This window comes from Sorex araneus, chromosome 1, assembly GCF_027595985.1.
Source record: "Sorex araneus isolate mSorAra2 chromosome 1, mSorAra2.pri, whole genome shotgun sequence".
NCBI lineage: Eukaryota > Metazoa > Chordata > Mammalia > Eulipotyphla > Soricidae > Sorex > Sorex araneus.
The window spans coordinates 229,372,143-229,394,621 of record NC_073302.1 but is presented as its reverse complement, the minus strand read 5'-3'; the positions used below and the strand labels follow the sequence as shown (position 1 = coordinate 229,394,621).

At 44.0% G+C, this 22,479-nt stretch overlaps 1 protein-coding gene across 2 annotated transcripts in view; it reads right to left on the bottom strand.

Annotated features, from left to right (window-relative positions):
- CRYL1 (crystallin lambda 1) overlaps positions 1-22,479 on the bottom strand; it is a 127,131-nt gene that overhangs the window by 83,328 nt on the left and 21,324 nt on the right. For both annotated transcript variants that reach the window (XM_055140983.1, XM_004604626.2), the window contains exon 3: positions 10,490-10,616. In XM_055140983.1, coding sequence (XP_054996958.1) covers positions 10,490-10,616 — 127 coding nt within the window. The remainder of the gene's footprint in view (positions 1-10,489; positions 10,617-22,479) is intronic.

Here is a 22,479-nt window from a genome sequence, read left to right as displayed (position 1 = left end):
TTAAGTGAAGGGGCAGCGGCTAGTGGGCAGCACTCACCGTGGGGCTGGAGCGCTCCCACTCGTCACCACAAACCTACACCTGAGCTGGGAATTTCCTGACCTTTGAACATCTGAGTGTCTGAGGCTTTCCAACAAACAAAGGGAAGTTATTTTTCAAATTGCGGCTTTCCCCCCTGACAATGGACAGAGACATCTGACGGGCACTGCTGCTCTTCTGCCAGGCAGGGGAGAGTGGTTGGTGGGTTTAGCCACACTGCTCCATCCTTGAAGCACATAAAAATAGCAAGCAAATAAATAAGTGGCAGATTCAACCCTTGGGCATCGGTCTAAAACCTCCATGCTGGCCAGCCATCCTCCATCCCCCTCCAGGTCTGCCCAGGACTCGTGGGTGGAGAGCACAGAGACTGGAGCCACAGACAAACTCTGGCTTCAGACTGCCTGTTCCCACCCAGGCCATCTGGAAAGAACAAATACAACAAAAGCAAGGAAAGACCCTCAGTTAAGATGGGATGGTGAGCATAGCATGAAATTTCAAATAAAATTTTCTAAGAATCAGGAGGCAGAGAGATAATACAGCATTTAGGGCACTTGCTTTGCACGCAGGCAACCCAGGTTTAATCACCAGCATCCCATATAGTCCCTTTAGCCCCACTAGGAACACTTCCTGAGTACAGAGCCAGGAGTAACCATTGAGCGCTGCTTGGGTGGCCCAAAAAACTAACTAACTAACTAACTAAATAAATAAATAAATAAATAAAATGCATTAAGAATCACGGGCTAGAGAGATAACAGTGTGGGTGAGGTGCTGGCCTGGCATGCAGCCAATCTGGCTTCAATCCCTGGTCCCCATATGGTCCCCTGAACCCTACCAGGAGTGATCCCTGAGTGTCAAAAAAGTGACATCTGGGAAGGCCACTTCACCTTGTCTTGCAGACAGCTGGATGACATGCATGGCAAGGTGGACCAGAGAAGGCTCACAGTGCCCTGTGCCTGCTCACCCAGAAAGCAGGAGTCCAGGGACCCTGCGGGGGTGCCCTCTGACCAAAACAGCACCAGGGCAGCTCCAGCCGGCCGCATTCCAGCACAAAGGCCATCAGGCTTGCTGAGCCTGCCCAAGTGTCGGCCACAGATGCTGACACAGCACAACCAACTCCCCAGAGCACCACCAACCTGAAAGGAACCTCTTGAGCTTTTTTCCCTCCCCTTCACATCAACAGCCCAGGCAGCTCGCTTGAGCTGGCCTTTCAGACGAGTATCAGCAGCCCCAGTGCAGAGTGGCAGAGCAGCATGGCTCCTCCAGGGAGTCACAGGACTATCCACCAGCTGTCCCGGGGTGCTCAATGACACTTGCTCCCAAGTATGGGGGCCCCTAAACTTTTACCAAAATGGAGTTTTGTCCCAAGCATTGCTTATTTTTCAATAATACTAAATATGCAGATCCCTCTTCTGCTTCATAATATGCTTCAGGGCTGGAGACAGCACAGGGTTCGGGAAGGGCCTCTGCCTAGCACGCAAGTAGCCCTGGTTCCTGGCACCCACTGGTCCTCTGAGCATGCCAGGAGTAATCCCTGAGTGGAGAGCCAGGAGTAAGTCCTGAGCACCACTGGGTGTGGCCCTGTTTTAAAACAAGAAAAGCAGAGCTCCAGTGATGCATGCTATATTATTGAGTGCAGAGCCAGGAGGATCCCTGCGTATGACCCAAAAAAGATAAAAAAAAAAAAAAGAGGGCAGGGGAGAGGCAAGGCAGAGTGAGCAGAAGTCAGAAGCTTTTCACAGCTGTGAGTCCAAGCGTGCCAGTAGCTGGCTTGAAGAGGAAGCGACAGAACACAGGGCAGAGCCTGGAGCTCACCGTGAGAACGGGGTAGCTGGGCTGATACCTGCACAGTTGGGTGCCGCAGAGTCTCGAGAGCCAGAGCAGTGAGGCAGTCTCTCCACTCCACATCCCGCAGCCACCACTGTGCTGGCAGCTCCAGAGACCGAGCCCAGCACGCGGGTCTGGGCAAGCCTCCTTCCTCCCATTGCTTTGTAACTGTGTGGCTAAGACTTCAATACTATGGTGAACAGTGGTGAGGGGGAACATTTCTGCCCTGTCTAATCTTAAAGAAAGGCTTTCAGTTTTCCACCATTACACACGGGGTTAGTTGCAAGGTTGTTGCACGAGACCTTTTCTATACTGAGCTAAATTTCTATTCCCATTTTGTTGAGGTTTTTGTTTTGTTCTGTTTTGGATTTTTACTGAATCATTGTGAGATACACAGTTACAAAGTTGTTCATGATTGAGTTTATATGATGTTCCAACACCCACTCCTTCATCAGTGCCCATTCCTGTCCAATGTCCCCAGCCTCACCTGCCCCACCCCAGCCTGCCTCTTGGCACTCATTTCTCCCCCTCCCCACCCCTCGCCCTCTCTTCCTCCCCCTCCTATTCTTCCTCCCTCCTCCTCCCTTCCCCTCCCGTTTTTTTTATTTTAAACACTATAGCTTGCAATACTGTTATTGAAAGTGTATCATGCAGAATCACTTTACCTCCTTTCAGCGCTCAGTTCTTGTCCAAATTGATCACTTCCAACCATCATTGTCGCAGTGGTCCCTTCTCTTTGCCTTCTCCCCCCACCACCACCTACCTCCCTTTGTGGTAAGCTTCTTACCATAAACCAGTAATGGGGTTGAATCTTGTCAGATGCTTTTTCTATAGCTACTGACTTAATCTCATGACTTTGATTTGTTGCTGTAGCATATTACATTAATTAATTTGTATATACTGAGCTACCCTGAAATGAATTCCACTTTGATTGTGGTGTATGGCCCTTTTGATGGATTAGTGAATTTAGTTCATGAAGATTTTGTTGAGGATCTTCCATGTATATTCCCATGATACAGGTTTGTAGTTTTCTCTGCAGTTAATATCTGCTTTTCTATTAGTACAATCTTTGTCTCATAAAAACTGTTAGAATTCCTTTTTCTTTAATTTTCTGGAACATTTTTAGAAGGATAAGTTTATTCTCCCTGAATATTTGGCAGAACTCACTAGTTCTACCAGTAAACCCATTTGGTTGTCGGCTGTTGTCTTGGGAGAGATGTTTTTATTACTGTTTCAATATTAGTATTGCCATACTAGCAATTGGTCTATTCAGGTTTTCTTTTTACTCCTGGTTTAGTCCTGGAAGTTTGCATAGTGGTGTAAAACTGTCCGCAATGATTTCCTTGAGGGACCTGGGAGATAGGGCAGGGTAGCTGCTCTGGTGGAGGATGGAGTGGTGTTGAGAGGCAGGAAAGTATGTATGAAATCCTGTCAGCAACAGTGCTGTCCCACAGTGTAGAAACATGCTGTTTTTAAAAAGAGCCTCTCATAGAAGCAGACTGACAGGCGGAGGCAAATGGGACTGGGTGAGTCTTTGGTGGAGGGAAGTGGATATTGGTGAAGGGGTAGCAGTTGAACACTGTGGGCTGAAACCCAGTCATGAATAACTTTACAGTTTCATGGTAAGTAATTGGTTTTTAACTTTGCTATAGTGATTTCTTATGATGGTTGGTATCTCTGCAGTATTGGTTCTAACTTCTCCCTTTCCATTTATGATCTGATTTATTAGTATTTTCCTTCTCTTTTTTCATGAGTCTAGCTAAGAATTTACCCATATGTTTATTGTTTAATGGGGAATAAACAGACTTTTACTTTGGCTTAGCTTTTATTTGAGTTTTGCACACCGTTTGTATTGTCTACTTAGTTTCAACGTTTATTTATACTATAATTTTTATTTTCTCCCCCTTCACTGCCTCCTTCCCCCTACTCCCATGTATTCATCTTCTAGTAGAAAGTGTTTGACTTTACTCTGTTTTCACATTAGGAGTAAATTAAACCACTGAAAAACACAAAAAGAAGTACCTTCATGGCGCTGCCATGTTTTCACATACATAAAAAAAAAACCCATGTCACAAGGCAGGAGTTAAAGTAGAACAGACAGGGTACTTGCCTTGCACACAGCTGACCCGGGATTAATCTCCGGCACCCCACAGTGTCCCCCAAACCCTGCCAGGAGTGAACGCTGAGTGCAGAGCCAAAAGCATTATCATGTGTGGACCAAACACACTCCTACAAAACATACATGTTATATCATAACCTCTTTTATGTTCCCTTTTTCTCTTGTAAAAAATATGTTATCAAAATCTGAAAATATGTTGGTTATGTAGCAAAAACAAGTTATGGAGAAAATGCTTGGAATATAACTACCAGACATAGAATTATCCATCTTGAAAATGAACCACCAGACTCAATCAAGCCTTAAATAACAGCAGCCCCACAATGATTGTAATGGACACAGGGACAGAGTTCCTACACCAGACTACTAGGCCAAGGTAATGTTTATTTAGTATCATTTTACACTACCTAGTTTTGTGATAATTTGTCATACAGCAAAGACAGCCAAACATTAGTGAATTAGCTGGAGACAGAGAAAGACTCAATTAGATGAAAAGTAGTTCAGTAAAAATTATCCAAACTAAACCACAAACCGGGGGGTTGGGGGGGAATGAGGAAAAGTGGACCAGGCATCCCAAAATTGTAAACTACTCTCTAACATATATGTATTTGGAATCCCAAGAAACAAACAGTATAGGATACTAAGGGTGCTGGAAGACAGCAGCATATTCAGTTTCAAAACGAACATAAGATGACTGTTCCAAGAAGCTCAGAGAACGCCAAGCATGACAGACATCAAATATATAGACAGAGAGAGAGAGAGAGAGAGAGAGAGAGAGATTTCCCAGCTGCTAACAACCAAATGCAAGAAAACCATAATGTTGAAGCAGAGAACACAAACATGCTACACAAAGGAATAAAGAATAAAGCATATTTCCTGATAGAAATAAGTAAATCAGAACACAGAAAAACACTAAATTACTGTTATTATTTTATGTTTCCGTTAGTTTAGATAAGAGGGTTATAACAGCTATTTTTTTTTTTAGCCCAGCAATGCTCAGGGGTTACTCCTGGCTCTGTGCTTAGAAATTAGTCCTGGTATGCTGGGGATCAAACCTGAGTAGGCCATGTGCAAGGCAAAAGCCCTTCCTGCTATACTATCTCTCAGGCCCCTGGAGCTTTTCTGCTTTTGGCACGCAGAATCACTGCTCCTTCATTGCCAAATGAAGTAACCCAGTAACTGCCCCCCACCCACCCCCCACCCTATGTCAATTCTAGCCCACCTCTTTCTCCACCACACCCACACCCCCCACAACTGCTTGGTAATCTGGTCCTGAGATTAAAAGCAAAGGTTTGGTCTGATACTGTTTAGTCCCTTGTTCTGTCTCTCTACACACCACAGGTGAGTGAGATCACCTAGTATTTGTTTTCTCCCTGATTTATTCCACCCAATATCTCCAGCTCCATACAAGTTGCAGCAAACTACAATATTTTGTATTTTGTGGCTGTGTAATATTCCACGGATATAACATACAATAGCCTGTTTGTCTATCATTAAAGACATTTGGATTATGTCCATGTCCCAGCCATTGTACTTAGCCTTGAATAAAGAAAGGGTTTTTTTTTTTTTCCAAATTAATGTTTTTGTGTTGTTGGGATAGTACCAAGAAGTGGAATAGCTGGGCCATACAGAAGACTAAGTCTTACTTTTCTGATTAGTCTTCATGTACGGAATAACATATTTAAAGGACTGAAGTAAACAACTGTCAAGACAAAATTCTATCCAAGGACTACAAGCTGGTGCTATGATTATAAAGCACCTTGGTTGCAAATGTGTGACCTTATTTTCCCTACTTGACGTCTGCCGGGTGCCATCCTGCTATTACTCTGTTGTCTGCAATCCCAGGGACTGTCAGCCACACGGCAGACAGCACATGCTGCTTCTGGCAAGCACAAAATCTAGAACGCATGAGCATGAGCGCAGCGCCTGGAGTGCAGTCTCGGACAGGCACATGTTGGGGCAACTGACACACTCCTGCATCCCTGAAAGCATCGAGGGGAAGTACCACAATGACCCCCCAACACAAGGAGGAAAACAGCGTGCAGGGTACAGGAGAAGAAACGCTGCAGAGTGGGGGAATACACTCTGCAGGAGTAGGGCCGGAAGGGAGACAGTGCAGCAGCCAAGCACTAACTTGTCTTGGAAGTGGCTGACCCAGGTTCCAGTCCTGGCTCCCCAGATGGTCCCCTGAGCACTGCCAGGACTGATCCCTGAGCACAGAGCCAGGAGTAAGCCCTGAGCACTGCTGGAATCGTCTCAAACCACACCCACCAAAAAAATGGAGGGAAGGACTTGAGAGAGAATGCAGGGGTTAAGGCCTTGCTCCTTTGATTCTGGTCAAATCTCCAGCACCACATACAGTCCTCTGAGCCCGGCCAGGAGGGACATCAGAGCACAGAGTCAGGAATAAGCCCTGAGCACCACCAGGTGTGCCCCCAAAGCAAACAAAGTGGAGGGATGGACTAGTGATGTGGCTCCTACGGCAGTGCTCCTGTGCGAGACCCAGGGCCCATCTCTAGCACTCCCAGGTGCGTGCCAGACGCCACTGATGGCACAAAAACAGCAACAACAACAAGGAAAAAAATTAAGATTTTTTTTCCCATAAAAAGCTGAACTCTGGGGCTGGAGCGATAGCACAGCGGGTAGGGCGTTTGCCTTGCACGTGGCTGACCCGGGTTCAAATCCCAGCATCCCATATGGTCCCCTGAGCGCCGCCAGGGGTGATTCCTGAGTGCATGAGCCAGGAATGACCCCTGTGCATTGCTGGGTGTGACCCAAAAAAAAAAAAAAAAAAAAAAAAGCTGAACTCTCAGCCAGCAGACTTACACTACTAAAATCGGTAAGGAAAATCGTTCAAATGAGAGAAACATGATACTGGAAGAAATCTGTATCTCCACAAACAAATGAGGAATGCAACAACACTGAACATTTAGGGGGGAAAAACCCTAAATTTTATGTGTATTACTTGGGGAGGGGCCCCTATAGGTGCCTAGAGGCAAATGAAGACAATCCTCAGTTCAGCTGGACAAGCCGGATGGTTAACTGTCTGGCTCCAGCCTGCTCTGCGAGTTCGTTCTCTCCCTTGAACACATATCTCGACAGCTTGTCTCACTGTTTCTTGCTTATTCCCACTCTGGAGAAGCCTTTGTTCTCTCAAGCATGTACTTCTCACAGCTTTCTGAATAATTTTCAATAAAAGTTTCCTTGCTTCACCATTTCACCTCCTCCTGGAATTCTTTTCTGTGACGGAGAAGTGGCAGACCACAATGCCTGTGCTGAGGGTGGGGTCTAGGACAGAGTGGGGCTGAGACGGGATAGGCAGAGGTTGGAAACTCTCTCTCTCTGCGCTACCTTCCACACGCCCTGCTTACCGAGCCTCTGGTCACACCCCCGAATTCCTGGCCTCTCTCAGAGACTGGCAGCTTACACTTTTCCAAGACCATAAATTCTGCCCTAAATCTTGGCCTCACAGGAGACCAAGAGATAATGCTCAATACCCGGAGAGATGCAAACAGATAACCTAAAGACCCTACATTCACACAGGGTGTTAGTCTTAACAACACAGATGGGCCCTAAATTAACAACAACAACAACAGCAAAGTTTGGGTCAAACAATGTGGGGCTACTCTGGCTCAGTGGTGCCTGCAGGGACACACCTGATGGCGCTTGGGGCTCTGAGGCGGGATGCAGTGCCATGGATCAAATTTGGGGTTTCCCAAATGTCAGGCATATAATCCAACCATTTGAGATAGCTCACCAGTTAAAGTTGCATTTCATTAGCTCTATATATATGTCCATTCACTATATAAAGAAAAAGAAGAGGTACCATATTTGGTCTGATAGCATGTGAAAAAAATAAAAAATACATCCATTAAAGGCTCACATATTAAAATGCCAAAGAAATACAATAAATAACTTCAGATTCATACATTGTAAGACATGACAAGCTTGTGATCAGTGACATGAGCAAATCCCTTGAGAGACACAAGCTTGTTAGATTCGCTCAGGCAGAGAGAGATACAGCTAAAAGTCCTATATCTACTAAAAGAGCTAAAGTCACTTTTAAAATCTGCCAACAAAGAAGATTCAAGCCTAATTAGTATCAATGGTTAATTCTATATTTAAAGAAAATATAATCACTGGAGTGTGACTTTAGAATTCCCAGTGCTGGTAAATTGTGTAAATAACATTTTTAAAGTAACTGGCTTGGAGACACAAACTATCATTGTACTTCAAGGGAAAAAAATAAAAGACACCTATGGTTTGAGAATTAGTAGTTGGGAACGGAGATAAAGCTTTTCTCGCTATCACCACACACGGATTTTGAAAGCTCCACCCAGAGACCCTCTGACATGAGCAACGATACTGCGCCCAAGAAGCCCGTTAGAAAGAATGTGGAAAGGCCACTTGACCTGGGAGAGGTACTGCGGCCAGACAGCTGCCAAGAGACACAACAGTTTTAGTGTAGATCTGAAAAAAGAAAAATCACAGTAATATGCTGCGTGTCTGCACTTCAATCACATGCTGAATGTAATTAGAATATTCCACTTCTGTCACGTATAGCATCCAGAACCAAGGGAATCAACCCCAAAGAGTTTCTTTTAAGCATGCTTCCTGGAAGGGGCCAGAGCAATAACACAGCAGACAGCAATAGCAATAACACAGCAGACAGCCTTGCATGTGGCTGACCCGGGTTCGCTCTTGAGCACCCCACAGGGTCTCCTGAGCCTGCCAGCAGTGATCCCTCGGTGCAGAGCCAGAAATAAGCCCAAAGCACACAGGTGTGACCCCATAATAAAATAAAATAACAAAATGTGCTCCCTGAAAAATGAGGTCTTGGCTGATCACAGATGCTTCCCACAGGCACGGAGCCTCCCTGGACAGCTAAGGAAGTGGGGCTGGCAATGCAGAGACCAACTCCGCCCTGTCAGCGGGGAGAGGCCCTGTTCCACCATCTGTTTCTAGCCACCCCTTGACAGCAGGCAGCTGACCCTTGTCCCGCCCAGTGACGGGGGTGATGAAGTCTCTGTTGTCCACTTCCCAGAGGAGGGTCAACACAGAAGCACATACACTCTTGCACCAAGCCCCAACAAAGCTCTCACCCTGCCGAGCCAGGGCTGGGAAGCACCTGAGCCAGGCAGGGAACATTTGACAGCTCTGGAGTCCTTATAAGGCTCTGCAGAGTAACGCTCCCTTCTGCAAATGAGAGACAGAGTACAGAGAGAAAGAAGTGACCGTCCATTTCTATGACAAACACACATCTGTCAGATGAATCAGAGAAACTTGAGAATGAAAAGACCAAGCACCTAGGCTTCCTGCATGTGACTTTAGAGTATGAAACGCACACAGCCTTTGCTTGCTTCCCAAATTCTCAGTTCGAATAGCATCACTCTTAGCAGGGGTCAAGTACAACACTGAACAACAACAACAAAACAAAAAAATGCACAGGCCTCAGAATACTAAATATCAAAGTGGGGTATCAGGTGGGATGCTTCTTTTAGTTTTAAACAAATGTAAATTTTGGTGTAAAGTAAAGAAACTTTATTACAGGGAGAGAGAAAAGGTTATGCACACAGGAGAGAACACAGCTTTCCCAGAGGAATGAGAACATCCCCTGAAATAAAACCAAACATCAAAAGGCTGGAATAACACTAGGAGACAGGATGTTGACGATTCCACAGTGGAGTGTGCAAGGATATGTATTTAAAACATGTGGTGGTGAATGTAACATTTTACAAGACAATTTGTAAGTCCAGGTTCCTACTTCAAGACAGGAACTGTCCGCGGGCACAAGGACGCTGGAAAGGAGGGCGCTAAGAGCACAAGGCCCCAAATGCATTTGCTACTCCCCCTTTCATAAATAAAATCACTCAGTGCCCCTCCCCCGCTGTACTGAGGTCCCAGAAGGCACCAAAGTTACCCCTCTGTGAAACACTGCAGCTGCAGCCCTGCCGGGAGCTACTCAGAGCCGACACTTCCATCCTGCCTGGGGCTCAGCAACAGAGGGTTTGGGACCCCTAGGAAAGTTCTCTTTTTTCCTTTCTCTCCCTGCAATTTTGGATGAGATAACATGGTTTGCAACATTTCCTTTTACTGTTCTATACTTGCAATGCCACTTTTTTCAAGTTAATAGTTGGGAAGGAAAACCGCAAATGCCACAACAGCTGAAAAGTTTTCTACTGTGTGATTCCTTTAAGCTTTTATTCAATTATGTATGAGAACAAGAATATATTAGGAAAATTAAAATGTCAGCTATCCAGAAAGGCTATTTCTATGCAAAATTCTAATACCCGTGAATGATAATAGCACGTCCATTTGGTAAGAGCCCGTACAGAGGTTGTAAGGACAATGTTTCCAATCACAGAAACAGAAATTCTAACATTATACAAGAGAGCCACAGGCTTCCAGCTGCCTTTTCTCTTCCCTGGCCTTTTAAGTCAGACCAAATCAAAGTCTCCAGCACTTGCCCCGCGTGTAAGCCAAAGCGCGCTTACACACCTGGCATAACTCACCTGAATGTGCACGGCGCCCTCTACTGCCTCCTGAATACTGGAGCAGCCTCTGATGAGTGACAGCTGCTCATCAGCACTCAAAGAGCCTTTCAGGGAACCCGACTGCTCCAGTAACTTCATCTCTTTCCTGGAGGGAAGAATAGACAGCTGTTAGCACAAAAAATAAGTTTGCAAACAAAAACACACTAATCATTAGAGAAATACAGATCAAACCCCAGTGGTATACCATTTCACACCCATCAGTGTAGCTGCTGAGAACTGAAAGGAGCCAAGGCTGCTCATAGAGCACTGGAAGCCCATGCAGAGCTGGGGAAGATGAAAAGTCACTGCAGCGGCTTGGTGGTGCCCCAAAAGGCGACAACAGGACTTCTCTAGCATCCCTTAAATTCACTTCTGGACAGAAACCCGAAACTGGAAAGCCAGAGACCAAACATATTTGAACAAATATTGCTCAAAACAGCATTATTGACAATTCTCAAGGAGTGGAAGCAACCCACATATACCGTGTAAGATGAACAGATAACAATACATCATATTCTGGACTCACATGGAATGTTACTTAGACTTAAAAAAGAAAAGAAATTTTGAGACATGCTACAATATGAGTGAATCTTCAGAACATTATGCTAAGTAAAATAAGCCATATGATATGACTTCATTTCTACAAGGTACCTAGAGTGGTCAGATTCATAGAAACAGAAAGCAGAATGAAGGTTGCCAGAAGCTAAGGAGAGAAGAGATAATTGTTACATGGATAGCAACAGTTCTGCAAGTTCAAGAGTCATAGAGATGGATGATTGTGTGACAATATGAATGTACTCAATACCACTGTATTTCTTGTTGCAAGGCTTTTCAATAGTGATACAGTTTATGGTATCAATATACAAAATGACTACACACCACCACCACCACCGATGCCATGACCATCCATCAGTGCCCCTATGTCACCACTTCCTTACAACTTCTCCTCACACACACTGTGGATAAATCTTGTGACCCAAGGCAAAGGGTCCATCATTGTTGATACTATCTATTTCCTTGTTCCATTTCTCTCTGTTCCATAGATGAGCCCATCCAGTATTTGTTTTCCCTCTGATTTATTTCCCTTAACATGATACCCTCCAATTTCCTCCTGAGTCACAGAGAAGTTCTATTTGTCTACTGGGGCACTCTGTTCTGTTTTCTGAACCAGTTGACATTCCCACCAACAGTGGATGAGGATTCCTTTCTTATCACAGCCCCACCAACACTGGCTATTTCCAGACCTTGTTCTGTTATCTTTTGGGCACATCCAGTGATACTCAGGGTTTACTCCTGGCAGCGCTCAGGGGGACCATATGGGATGCCAGGAATCGAACCTGGATCAGTCATATGCAAGGCAAGTACCTTACCCACTGTACTATCTCTCTGGAATTTTTCCATAATTTTTGATATGTGCCGTTCTCAATGGTATGAGGTGCTATCTTTTCATTCTTTTAAATGTAATGGTTGCAACAATATGTTTCTTTTCTTACAGAAGAACAGGAAGCAATCTTCCCTAAGTAACATCAAAGTATCATCAGGCTATATTCCTTCCACAGTTCAGATGCCTACCCACTGCTTACTCCTGGAGATCGCCCACTCTCCTGGCTTCACGCCCTCCGCCACTCATGGCCAGTAATGATATCACCTAGACCTCAGTTCAGCCATTTCCTCTTTTTTGGCAGTTCTGCCTTACTCTTCCCTTACACAGACCTTACAGTGGGCCAGTCTAGATCATCTCTGCACTTTGATATCTTTAATTTAATCACACTCATAGAGTCTCTCAAGCACACATTTCTAGGTTCCCAAGCTCAGGACATGGGCAACTTTTAAAAAGCCCTTCTTCTGTTCACCAAACCTGTTGTTTAAATTTTTTTCAGAATGGGGCTAGAGCAATAGTACAGCGGGTAGGGTGTTTGCCTTGCACGCTGCCAACCTGGGTTCGATTCCCAGTATCCCATATGGTTAGAGATAAACTTGCTAGACAAATTAAAGACACTTCATGAGGTGAATAGGTTATGATCAGTTCTTGGTAGTTCAGATATTATTCAATCATTTACTTAAGTCCACTGGTTGTTAAGAAATTTGCCATTAATCTGTTCAGTCATTGTAGAAAGTGTGTGTCTTTTCTCTTTCTCCAGATACTTTTAAGATTTTTTTTTTTTTTTTTTTTTTTTTTTGCTTTTTGGGTCACACCTGGCAATGCACAGGGGTTACTCCTGGCTCTGCACTCAGGAATCACTCCTGGCGGTGCTCAGGGGACCATGTGGGATGCTGGGAATCGAACCCAGGTCAGCCACGTGCAAGACAAACACCCTACCCGCTGTGCTATCGCTCCAGCCCCCTAAGACTTTTCTTAGTGTTTTATGTCTAACTAGAATTTTTTTGATTGCCATCCTTCAATCACATATTTTTTATTATTTTTTAATATTGAATCACTATGAGATATGGTTGCAAAGCTTTCATGATTGAGTTTCAAGTCATACAATGATGAAATATTCATCCCTCCACCAGTGCAATTTTTCACCACCAATGTCCCCAGTATCCCTCCCGCAACCCCCACCTATCTAACTAGAATTTGTCTAGTCTATCCTTGCTTATCCATGTATCCTCAGAACACTTTGTACATAGATTCTGTCCAAAAATGACAGATTTCTCAGGCATTAAACCTTCACATATTGCTCTTCCTAGTCTCTCCTCATTTTACAGAGCTCTTTCTGAACCAGATGCCACTGGTTTGTTTTTCTTGCAAGACAGCTTTGGCACAGACTTCATATACTTTGAGGAAAGGTGGGAAAAGTGGGTACTATTGTCTTGTTTCTGATCTTAGAAGAAAAGCATTCAGTTTCTTATTATGATTATACTTTTCATCATTGAGAGTGTTAGCTTGTCATATGTAGCCTTTATTATGTTAAAACATTCCCTCTACTTCCACTTTGTTGAGTAAGTGGATATTAAACTCTCAAATGATTTTTCTACCTTTATTGAGATAATCATATGGAAGTGATGTTTTGTTTTGTTTTTTTGGGGGGGCATATCTGGCAATGCTCAGGGGTTACTACTGGTTCTGCACACAGGAATCTCTCCTGGTGGTGCTCAAGGGACCATACGGAATGCCAGGGATCAAATCTGGGTCAGCCACGTGCAAGACAAGTGATCTACCCATTCTACTATCTCTCCAGCCCCAGAACAATCATGTTTTTAATCTTTCATTTGGTTTATGTGTTAATACTGATAGGCAATGTTGTATCACCTGGATATATCTTTGGATATCAAATAGTCTTTGCACCCCTGAAATAAGTACCACTTGATCACAATGTATGATCTTTTTAATGTGTTTGATGAATTTAACTTGCTAATACTTTGCTGAAGACTTCTGTATCTATGATATTCATCAGGGACTTTGGTCTCTAATTTTCTTTTCTTATAACATACTTATATGATTTGGGTATTATAGCAAAATAAACTTAGAAGTTTTTCTTCTATTTTGGGAAAGCGTATTAATTTATTTTTTAAATGGTTGGTAGAATTTACCAGAAAAGTGAACAAGTAATCAAGAGGCTCTTGATTGCTGACTCAATCTCTTCATTAGTAAATGTCTGTTCAGACTTTATTTCTTTTTGATTTCAGTCCTGGAAGGTTATATGTTTCTAGATTCAAGCATTTCTCAAGGTTGTCTAATAAGAGCGACGCAGAATCTCTTGCCCCCACATCTGGCTGTCTTCACTGGGGCCCCTTGGAGGAGGTGGATTGAGTTTCCCTACCAGCCCCGAGCAGAGTCCCAGCAGTCAAAGACCTCTGGAACCCAGCCACAGCCATGCTCAAGGCCCCTCTCCACACGTCCAGACAAGCCTCACACATGAAGGAACCAGCAGAGGAACCCAGGTGTGCGGGACCCGGGGCTGAGATCTCCAAGCCTGCTCGTATCAAGACTGGGCCTCTTCCACCCAGATCCCCCATTTTCCAGTAGCTAGGCAGTCACACCCAGAAACTGCCCCCTGGGCTGTGTAATCCCATCAATGGCCAACATCCAGAGACTATAAAACCAAGCTCCTAGAAGTGCGAGGCCGCCCAACATCTGATAGCCTAGTTCTCCCTCTTGGAGAATCTGGCAAGCTACTGAGAGTTTCCTGCCCGCACGGGTTGGGGGGAGAGCCTGGCAAGCTCCCCATGGCGTATTCATATGCCAAATGATGGGTCTCATTCCCCTGACCCTGAAAGAGCCTCTAATGTGGCACCATTGGGAAGGATGAGTGAAGAGAGGCTGCTAAAATCTCAAGGCTAGGACGAATGGAGACTTTACTGGGCCCACTGGAGCAAATCGATGATCAACAGGAAGATAGTGATAGTGATAGTGATAATGATAGTGATCCTCTAATTCATTGCATAAAACCATGCACAGTTGGGGCTACAGCGAGATAGCACAGTGGTTAGGGCATCTGCCTTGCACGCGGCCAACCTGGGTTAGATTCCCAGCATCCCATATGGTCCCCCAAGCACCACCAGGGGTAGTTCCTGAGTGCATGAGCCAGGAGTGACCCCTGTGCATCACAGGGTGTGACCCAAAAAGAAAAAAAATGTGCACAGTAGTCTCTTATAATCCTTTGTTTAGGGTTTTGTCTTTGTTTCTGTTTTTGGATTAGAGGCCACACCTGAAGGTATACTGGGCTTATTCCTGGTTTGCACTCGGGTAAGTTGAGGACCACACCTGGTGAAGAGCATACATGAACCAAGCCCAGGTCAGCTGCATGCAAGGCCAGCACCTCCCAACTGTGGCATCTCTCTGGCTGCTCTCTGCGTTCCTGCCATATCCACTGCAACATCTTTCATTTCTATTTTATTTGAGTCCTTTCTTCTTTTCCTGCTGAAAGATCTGTCTAATGGTTTGTCTTGTTCATAAAAATTAGCGTAAACTTATAATGGTTGTAATGTTGGAATTATGTACATGCAAAATTGTCGTTAACAGTACTGTATGTATATTGTGGAAACTCAACCAACAGAAAAAGTTTAAAAAAAAAACTGGCTCAGCTTCATTTATCTTTATTGCCTTGTTAGACTCTTTCATCTATTTCAGCTCTGATCTTTGCTCTTTCCTTCCTCCTATTAATTTTGTACCTTGTTCTTTTCTAGGTCCTTGAGGTATAAAGCTTTATTTGAGATTATTTTGTTGTCATTTATTATGTAAACAAATATTCATTTTTGCTGTATCCCAAGTTGTTTCCATTCCGATACTATGACAGTTTTACATTCCATGAAAAATGGGAATTAGCCTGTCTGCATCTCAATAATAAAATTCAATGTAAAAATGATAACTACTATACACATATGTTTATACTGATTTCAATAATTCCTATTCATGTATGCTACAAATAAAACATAACAATATTTTAGGGTTATCAGTTTATTTTTTTGTTTCCCATTTTATCCCAACAGATAGGACTTCCCCGTCGTCCCTCCTGCCCCTCTTTTTCTGTGGTGCTTCATGCATGCATGGCAGACATGGCAAATATGGCAAACTTTTTTAGAAAGGGATATGTAGAAATAATGTCTGAATCCAATAAATGCCAAAGGAAGAAAAATACACATAAAATGCATCAAAACACAAAGAATTTTGAATTTAGCTTATTGATTTTGATGTTGCATAAATATGGGCCCAAACTGGCTGTTGACTGGTCCAAGGGCATTCAAGGACATAGCTGTGAGAAAAGCGTAGGTGAGCCACAGAGACAGCAGATGCTTGCCTTGCATGTGGCCGGCCTGGCCGACCTGCCAGGAGTGCTCCATGAGCACAGAAGCACAGAGCATCACTGGGCGTGCTCCCCACCCCAAGAAAGTGTGATGGAAATGAAACCAATGTTCTTTTTCTCTTAAGTTCATTTAAGAGGCACTGCTTCCTCTTTCCTACTTTCCTACTCTCCACACTAAATAGCAAAATCACCCTCATTTAATAAGTGAATAAATCCCGCATGAGGGCAGGGAATGTGGCTCAGTGGCAGAGTGTCTGCCACACATGTGTGAGACCCTGAGTTCAATCCGCAGCACCACAAAAAAAGGGGGGAAGGTGTGAGGAGGACATATACGACCAACTGGAACCATTTACTGTCTTAAAAGTATCAAAGATTCCCAGTATGTAAAGTACTAAACACAAAAAGGGCAGTTTGCATGCATTGTACTAAGCCTGGACACACATCACTGGGCTTCTGGGCTGGCCCTGGCAGTGCCTGCACCCAACGAACCTACAGTTTCCTTTGGGGGAAGAACAGACACACGATCAGCAGTGGGTGACAAGACCAGGAAACGTTCTGTTAAGAAACTGCCACCCCAGCAATGCTTGAGTTACCTGAGCTTTTGTCTAACAATTAAAGGCTACATGTTGCCAAAATAATGCCCACTTTCTGCAACATGGTGCAGTTGCTGAGATGTTGTCTGTATACCTTACATACTCACAGAGTCACTTCCCAGGAAACCCCAGTCAAGAGATGCAGTCTGAACACCGCCTTCCTCAAAACCTGGGGAGGCCTCGTCTGACTTTGTTCATAGATGAGAGGGGCCTACTGGCTGAAGAAACTTACACCACGTCTGAAGCTACTAAAGTTTTGAGATATACAGTTGATATAAACCAGCCCCACAGCAATGGATTAGCCTAGGAATTAATAACTGTGAAGGGCAGTTTAGGAGATATATATACATATTCTTTTTTTTTTTAATGTAACTTCTGGGCTGGAGAGATAGTACAGCAGGGAAGGGTGCTTGTCTTGTATGCAGCCAACCCAGGTTTAGTTCCCAGTATCCCATATGGACACCTAAGCACCACCTAGAGTAATTTCTGAGTGAAGAGCCAAGAGTAGCCCCTGAGCATCATTAGGTTTAGCTCAAGGAGGAAAAATTACTTTAATTAAAAGTATCTGCTGTCACAGAGAGCTAATGAAAGAGTGACTATTGTCAACTTAATAGTGCAGAGGCCAGATAGCCATAACCTCTCAGTACTGGACTGAGGACTGAGAACCCATGTGAGTGGCCTCAAGGCCCTTTAACTCCCTGCACTGCCACAGGCTGTGGGGGGACAATCACATAATGAGGGAGAAATGAGATTCAGGGATAAACAAATTTCAGGGTAAAATTAGCTGCAAACTCCAAAAGCTGCTGAGTAGGTCCATGGAAGAAAATCTTGCTGCAAAGTCCAGAGCTGCTTTCAGATACACTCAGTGAAGCCCTCTGCTCTCTGCTGCCAATCTGCCCACCATCCAAACACACCCAGGTAGCCAGTAACGTTCTCTCCAGTCAGACTACTTCCAGTACTCCTCACTGAGTATTTTGGAAGAATTCCTGTATCCAGCTCTGGAAAAAAAACATACATAAACACCTGGAAAATAAACAACTCTCCACGGTGTTCCCAACAGCCTCACATATACACTGAGGCTACAGCCCTGCACTATGCTACAAGACACTACACTAAGTCTATACTATGTGGCGCAATAACACACTACACTACAACCTATCACACTTTAACACCAAGTGTAGACTGCACTAAGGTCTGTACTACTGCACTACACCACATCGCACTATACTCAGTTAAACCACACTATACTATACCACCCCACCGTATCATTCCACATTACACTATCCCACACATTACCACACCACACTACAGGTTCATTTAAAGGATGACAGTAAGTAGCTGTAGTGTGCCAGTTTTGCCGTTAGAGGTCAGTCTAGCACTTAAGCTAAAAATACTGGCATCAATAAAGTGCCAAGAGCATAAAGTACATACTTTTTAAATTTTTACATTTCCATTTTTGCAGTTTCATTCATAATTATCATTTATAAATTTTAAAAAGATAAAGATAGGGGCTGGAGAGATAGCACAACGGGTAGGGCGTTTGCCTTGCACACGGCCGACCCGGGTTCAATTCCCAGCATCCCAAATGGTCCCCTGAGCACCGCCAGGAGTAATTCCTGAGTGCAAAGCCAGGAGTAACCCCTGAGCATCATCAGGTATGACCTAAAAAGCAAAAAAAAGATAAATACAGAGGAAAAGTTGGCCTCCCTGTGTAACCAAAACAAACTGAGTATCATAAGCGTCCACTAAAAGGAGGGATTTAAATTAGCCCAATTCACAAAGACACAAAGTAGAGGCTCTCAGGGGTGCAGGTGAGCATGGAAGGAGGGGACTGGTTCAAGGGTACAAAGTTTCCATCTGTGGGGATGGAAAGTTCTAGAGGTCAGCTACACAATAAGGAAAACACACAGCAAACTACTCATGGTACAGGGGAAACTGGTGAAGAAGCTAAGGTTTACAGTATGTTTCTTTAGCACAATTACAGAGTGCCTGCAGAATGACCCTGCATGAATGCTTTCTGCTCTGCTTTGACAACTCCAACAGCCTGGGGAAGGATTCACTATCAAGACATCAATGGCACGCATGTCTTCATACCAGCATCACTGGCTAACAGCCTCCAGGAGTGAGGAGGTGAACTGATAGGACTAAAATGCTTTTTTCTCTCTCTCTTTCTGGCGAAAGCCCTCCTGGGCTGCGCACTGAACAGTTAGAAGCCAGATCGAGCCTGCGACCTTGGCGGGCAGGGGCAGAGGAACGCTGATTCAGGAAGGAAGTTCGAGCACCAGTTTTCTTGTGCTTTCCCCTCCTCCCAATCTGTATAAAAAAACATCTAACCGGTGGCTGTAATGTGACTTTATTATCCCATATTGAAAGAAAAATGTAAATTTTTTTAAATTACACTACTACAAGACTCCAGGCACACAGAGAGCAAGAGAGCCAAGCTGTGGGAAACAGAAGCTAACGTCAAGTATACATCTTTCTGAAGGCACCCAGTGACACACCCATGCCCATCACTCAGGCACTATCCACTGATTCACAACAAGAATGCTGTTTGGAGGCCAGATAGATAGCACAGGGGTTCAGGTGCCTTCCTTGTGTAGAGCCGCCCTCATTCAATTCCCATATACTTTCCCAAGCCCCGCCAGGAGTGACCACAGCCAGGTGTTCCCCAAACTCCTTCCTCCAGAAAAGAATGCTGGATGAAGATTGGGGAAGAGAAGGAGAGAGAGGAAGCGGAGGAGAAAAAAAGAGAGGAAGTAAGCAAGTAGACAGAGATGCCAATATTTGAGACACCTTGATGTAGAGCTGGATCCCTGTCTTACAACTCTAAAGAGAATCATGCACACAATGTCTAATGTCTATTTCAAAGTAACAAATACATAGTTTAGAATTTCCAGTCACTAGACAGTCCAAGACACACTGTGCATAAAACTATGAGGAAATATTACAAGAAAAATTTTAAACTATAAGATCCTTAGAAAGATTAGAAAGGGTATTATATCCACGATTTAATGGGAAGATATTTAGGGGTCAAGGAGAGAGCTCAAAAAGGCTAGAGCACAAACTTTGCATGTGGGTCCTCGGGTTCAGTCCCTGGCACCAGATGGTCTTCTGAGCACCTCCAGGAGTGACCCAAAGAACCACAAATTTTGGCACAAAAGGTAAAAAAATAAGATATTCTAAGAGAGAAACAAAAAAAATAATATGTAGTGGCTAAAATGAACATTTTAATAAAAGGGATTAAAAGGTAAGTCTATGGAAAACTTGAGGAAGGAGAATAAAAGATGGAGAAATGATCAACAGAAAAGGAAAGGAAAGAACTTTAGGGGCCAGTAAGATAGTACAGGGGCAGGGGCACTAGTCTTTCAAGTGGCAGACCCACGTTCAATTCCCAGCACCCCGAGTACTGCCAGGAGTAATCCCTGAGCACAGAGCCAGAAATAAGCCCTGAACAGGGCCGGGTGTGAGGCCCCAAAAGGAAGGAAACTAAAGAACTTTAATGTACTCCAACATATGAAGAATGAGAATTCAACGAGAAGACAAAAAAAAAAAAAAAACATTCCCCAAACTGAAAATCCCTATTTCTGGACTGGGGATGGGGCCTTATGTGCAGGGACACTTGGGGCAGGAGTTGTGGGTAGGAGCTATAAACCCTGCATACATTTGCCTGTATGCTGGTATTTCGTTAACAAACATTTTTAAAGATTCCACAGTCTACTTCAGGGCAGCATTACTGTGTTATCTGTAATTTTATGTGAACTCCTCCCTTCCTTCCCCTGCAGACCGGACACTGCACCCCTCCTTTACTGCTGCATTTCTAGAGTACTGTGTGACTCCATCACTCATGTGTTTTCTGGAAGCCTAAAATTCAACCTATTATAAACTCTCAAGGGAATTGCTGAAGGTTTCCCTCCTTGTCCCTAAGACCTTGGAGAAAAGGGAAGAGACCTGGATAGAGGTCAGATTGAAGTGATGACAAAACTCCTAAAACAGAAGCACAGACCAGGGAAGCCCACCCAAGGCAGAGAACTGTCCATGCAGTTGACTACATAATGTCACCTGCTCAGATGATGTGGCTGCTGTCCTCATCCCCCAGGTGGACTCTGGCCGCCAGCAACCTAATCCTGAGGCTCAAACGGGATTTCTGTGAGTGCATGGGGGTCACTCCAACTGCACATTGAGACAGAAAACTGAGGCTTCACAAAAACCTCCAGACAACAGGCTGGTCACATTTTTTTTTATGTTTTTATGAAGTAGCCGTTAAAAATGTAGAGTGGACAGGAAACAAAACCCAACTTTACGTTTTCTACAGGAATTTAATTTGAGCCATAAATACAGGCTCAGAGTGGAAGAATGGAAAACAATGATACAAACTGTGGCAAGGTGGGAGTGGGGGAGGCAGAGTCACCTATACTTACTTCAGACCAAATATCATTCAAAAGAAAGAAACAAGACAGACAGGAATCCCCAGAAGTCATACCCACAAACAACCTCCTGCAGCACCATAAAAACTCAGCTACCAATCATAACTCAGAGATTCATAAATAAATCTCAAAAGATATCAGCTAGTCACAGAAGATTTTATTCCAGACACCTGCACATGTCAGGTGTCATCCAGGGCACTCCAGAGGGGGCCAGGTCAGCCCAGTGCCCACCCACAAGAGCTACAGCACACAAACGCATTCACACTCCAAAATCGTCACCATGCCCCCAGCCGGACCCCATTGCCCCTGGACCAAGACTCACCCTGAAATTAATCTGCTGAAAAATTCAGGTATGCAGGTCTTGTGACTGAAATCTCCAGGCTTTTACAGAATTGGGATAGGCTACCTCCCCCTACCTCCCTGAACTTTCAGAAGCCTCAGCAGTCAGTCATAAACTACCCCAAAGCTGCCAAACAGTTAAAAAGTTAACTCCTATTGTATCACCCCATTACAAATTCCAGACTTCTTGGAGAGCGTAGCTGCATTTGCAGCCACACATCTCAAACACTACAACAAGATTATATGGGACATAACATAGAAGGCAACCAATCTCAATTAACAAAACATAAACAAAGAAGGCTTAACCTGTAACATTTTAGTAATCTCTTATACAAGGACTTAATGGTTCATGGTGAGATACAATAATTTTCACCAACTTTCTTCTAAGAAAATACTTTTTGATCATTCTGTTAGCAAATTATTGATAACAAGCAACATAAAATAAATCATTGAGGGTCTACTATGAGGGCAGCATTAAGGGGTGATTGGGAAATTTGGAGATAGTGGTGGAGGTGATGGGTTTGGTGTTGGAATATTGCATGCTTGTAACAAATCATCATGAACAACTTTGTAAAGCATAGTGCTTTTATAAAGTATGAGAAAAATTTACATATTCCATGTAAACCCCAAAATATATTAACATAGAATTGTTTTAAAAGTTTTATTAATGGTAGGTTCCTCTGTCCCTCTCATAGAACCCGGCAAGCTACCGAGAGTATCTCGCCCGCACAACAGAGCCTGGCAATACCCGTGGTGTATTCGATATGCCAAAAACAGTAACAAGTCTCACAATGGAGACGTTACCGATGCCCACTCGAGCAAATCAATGAACAACGGGACAACAGTGACAGTGATTAATGACAGGT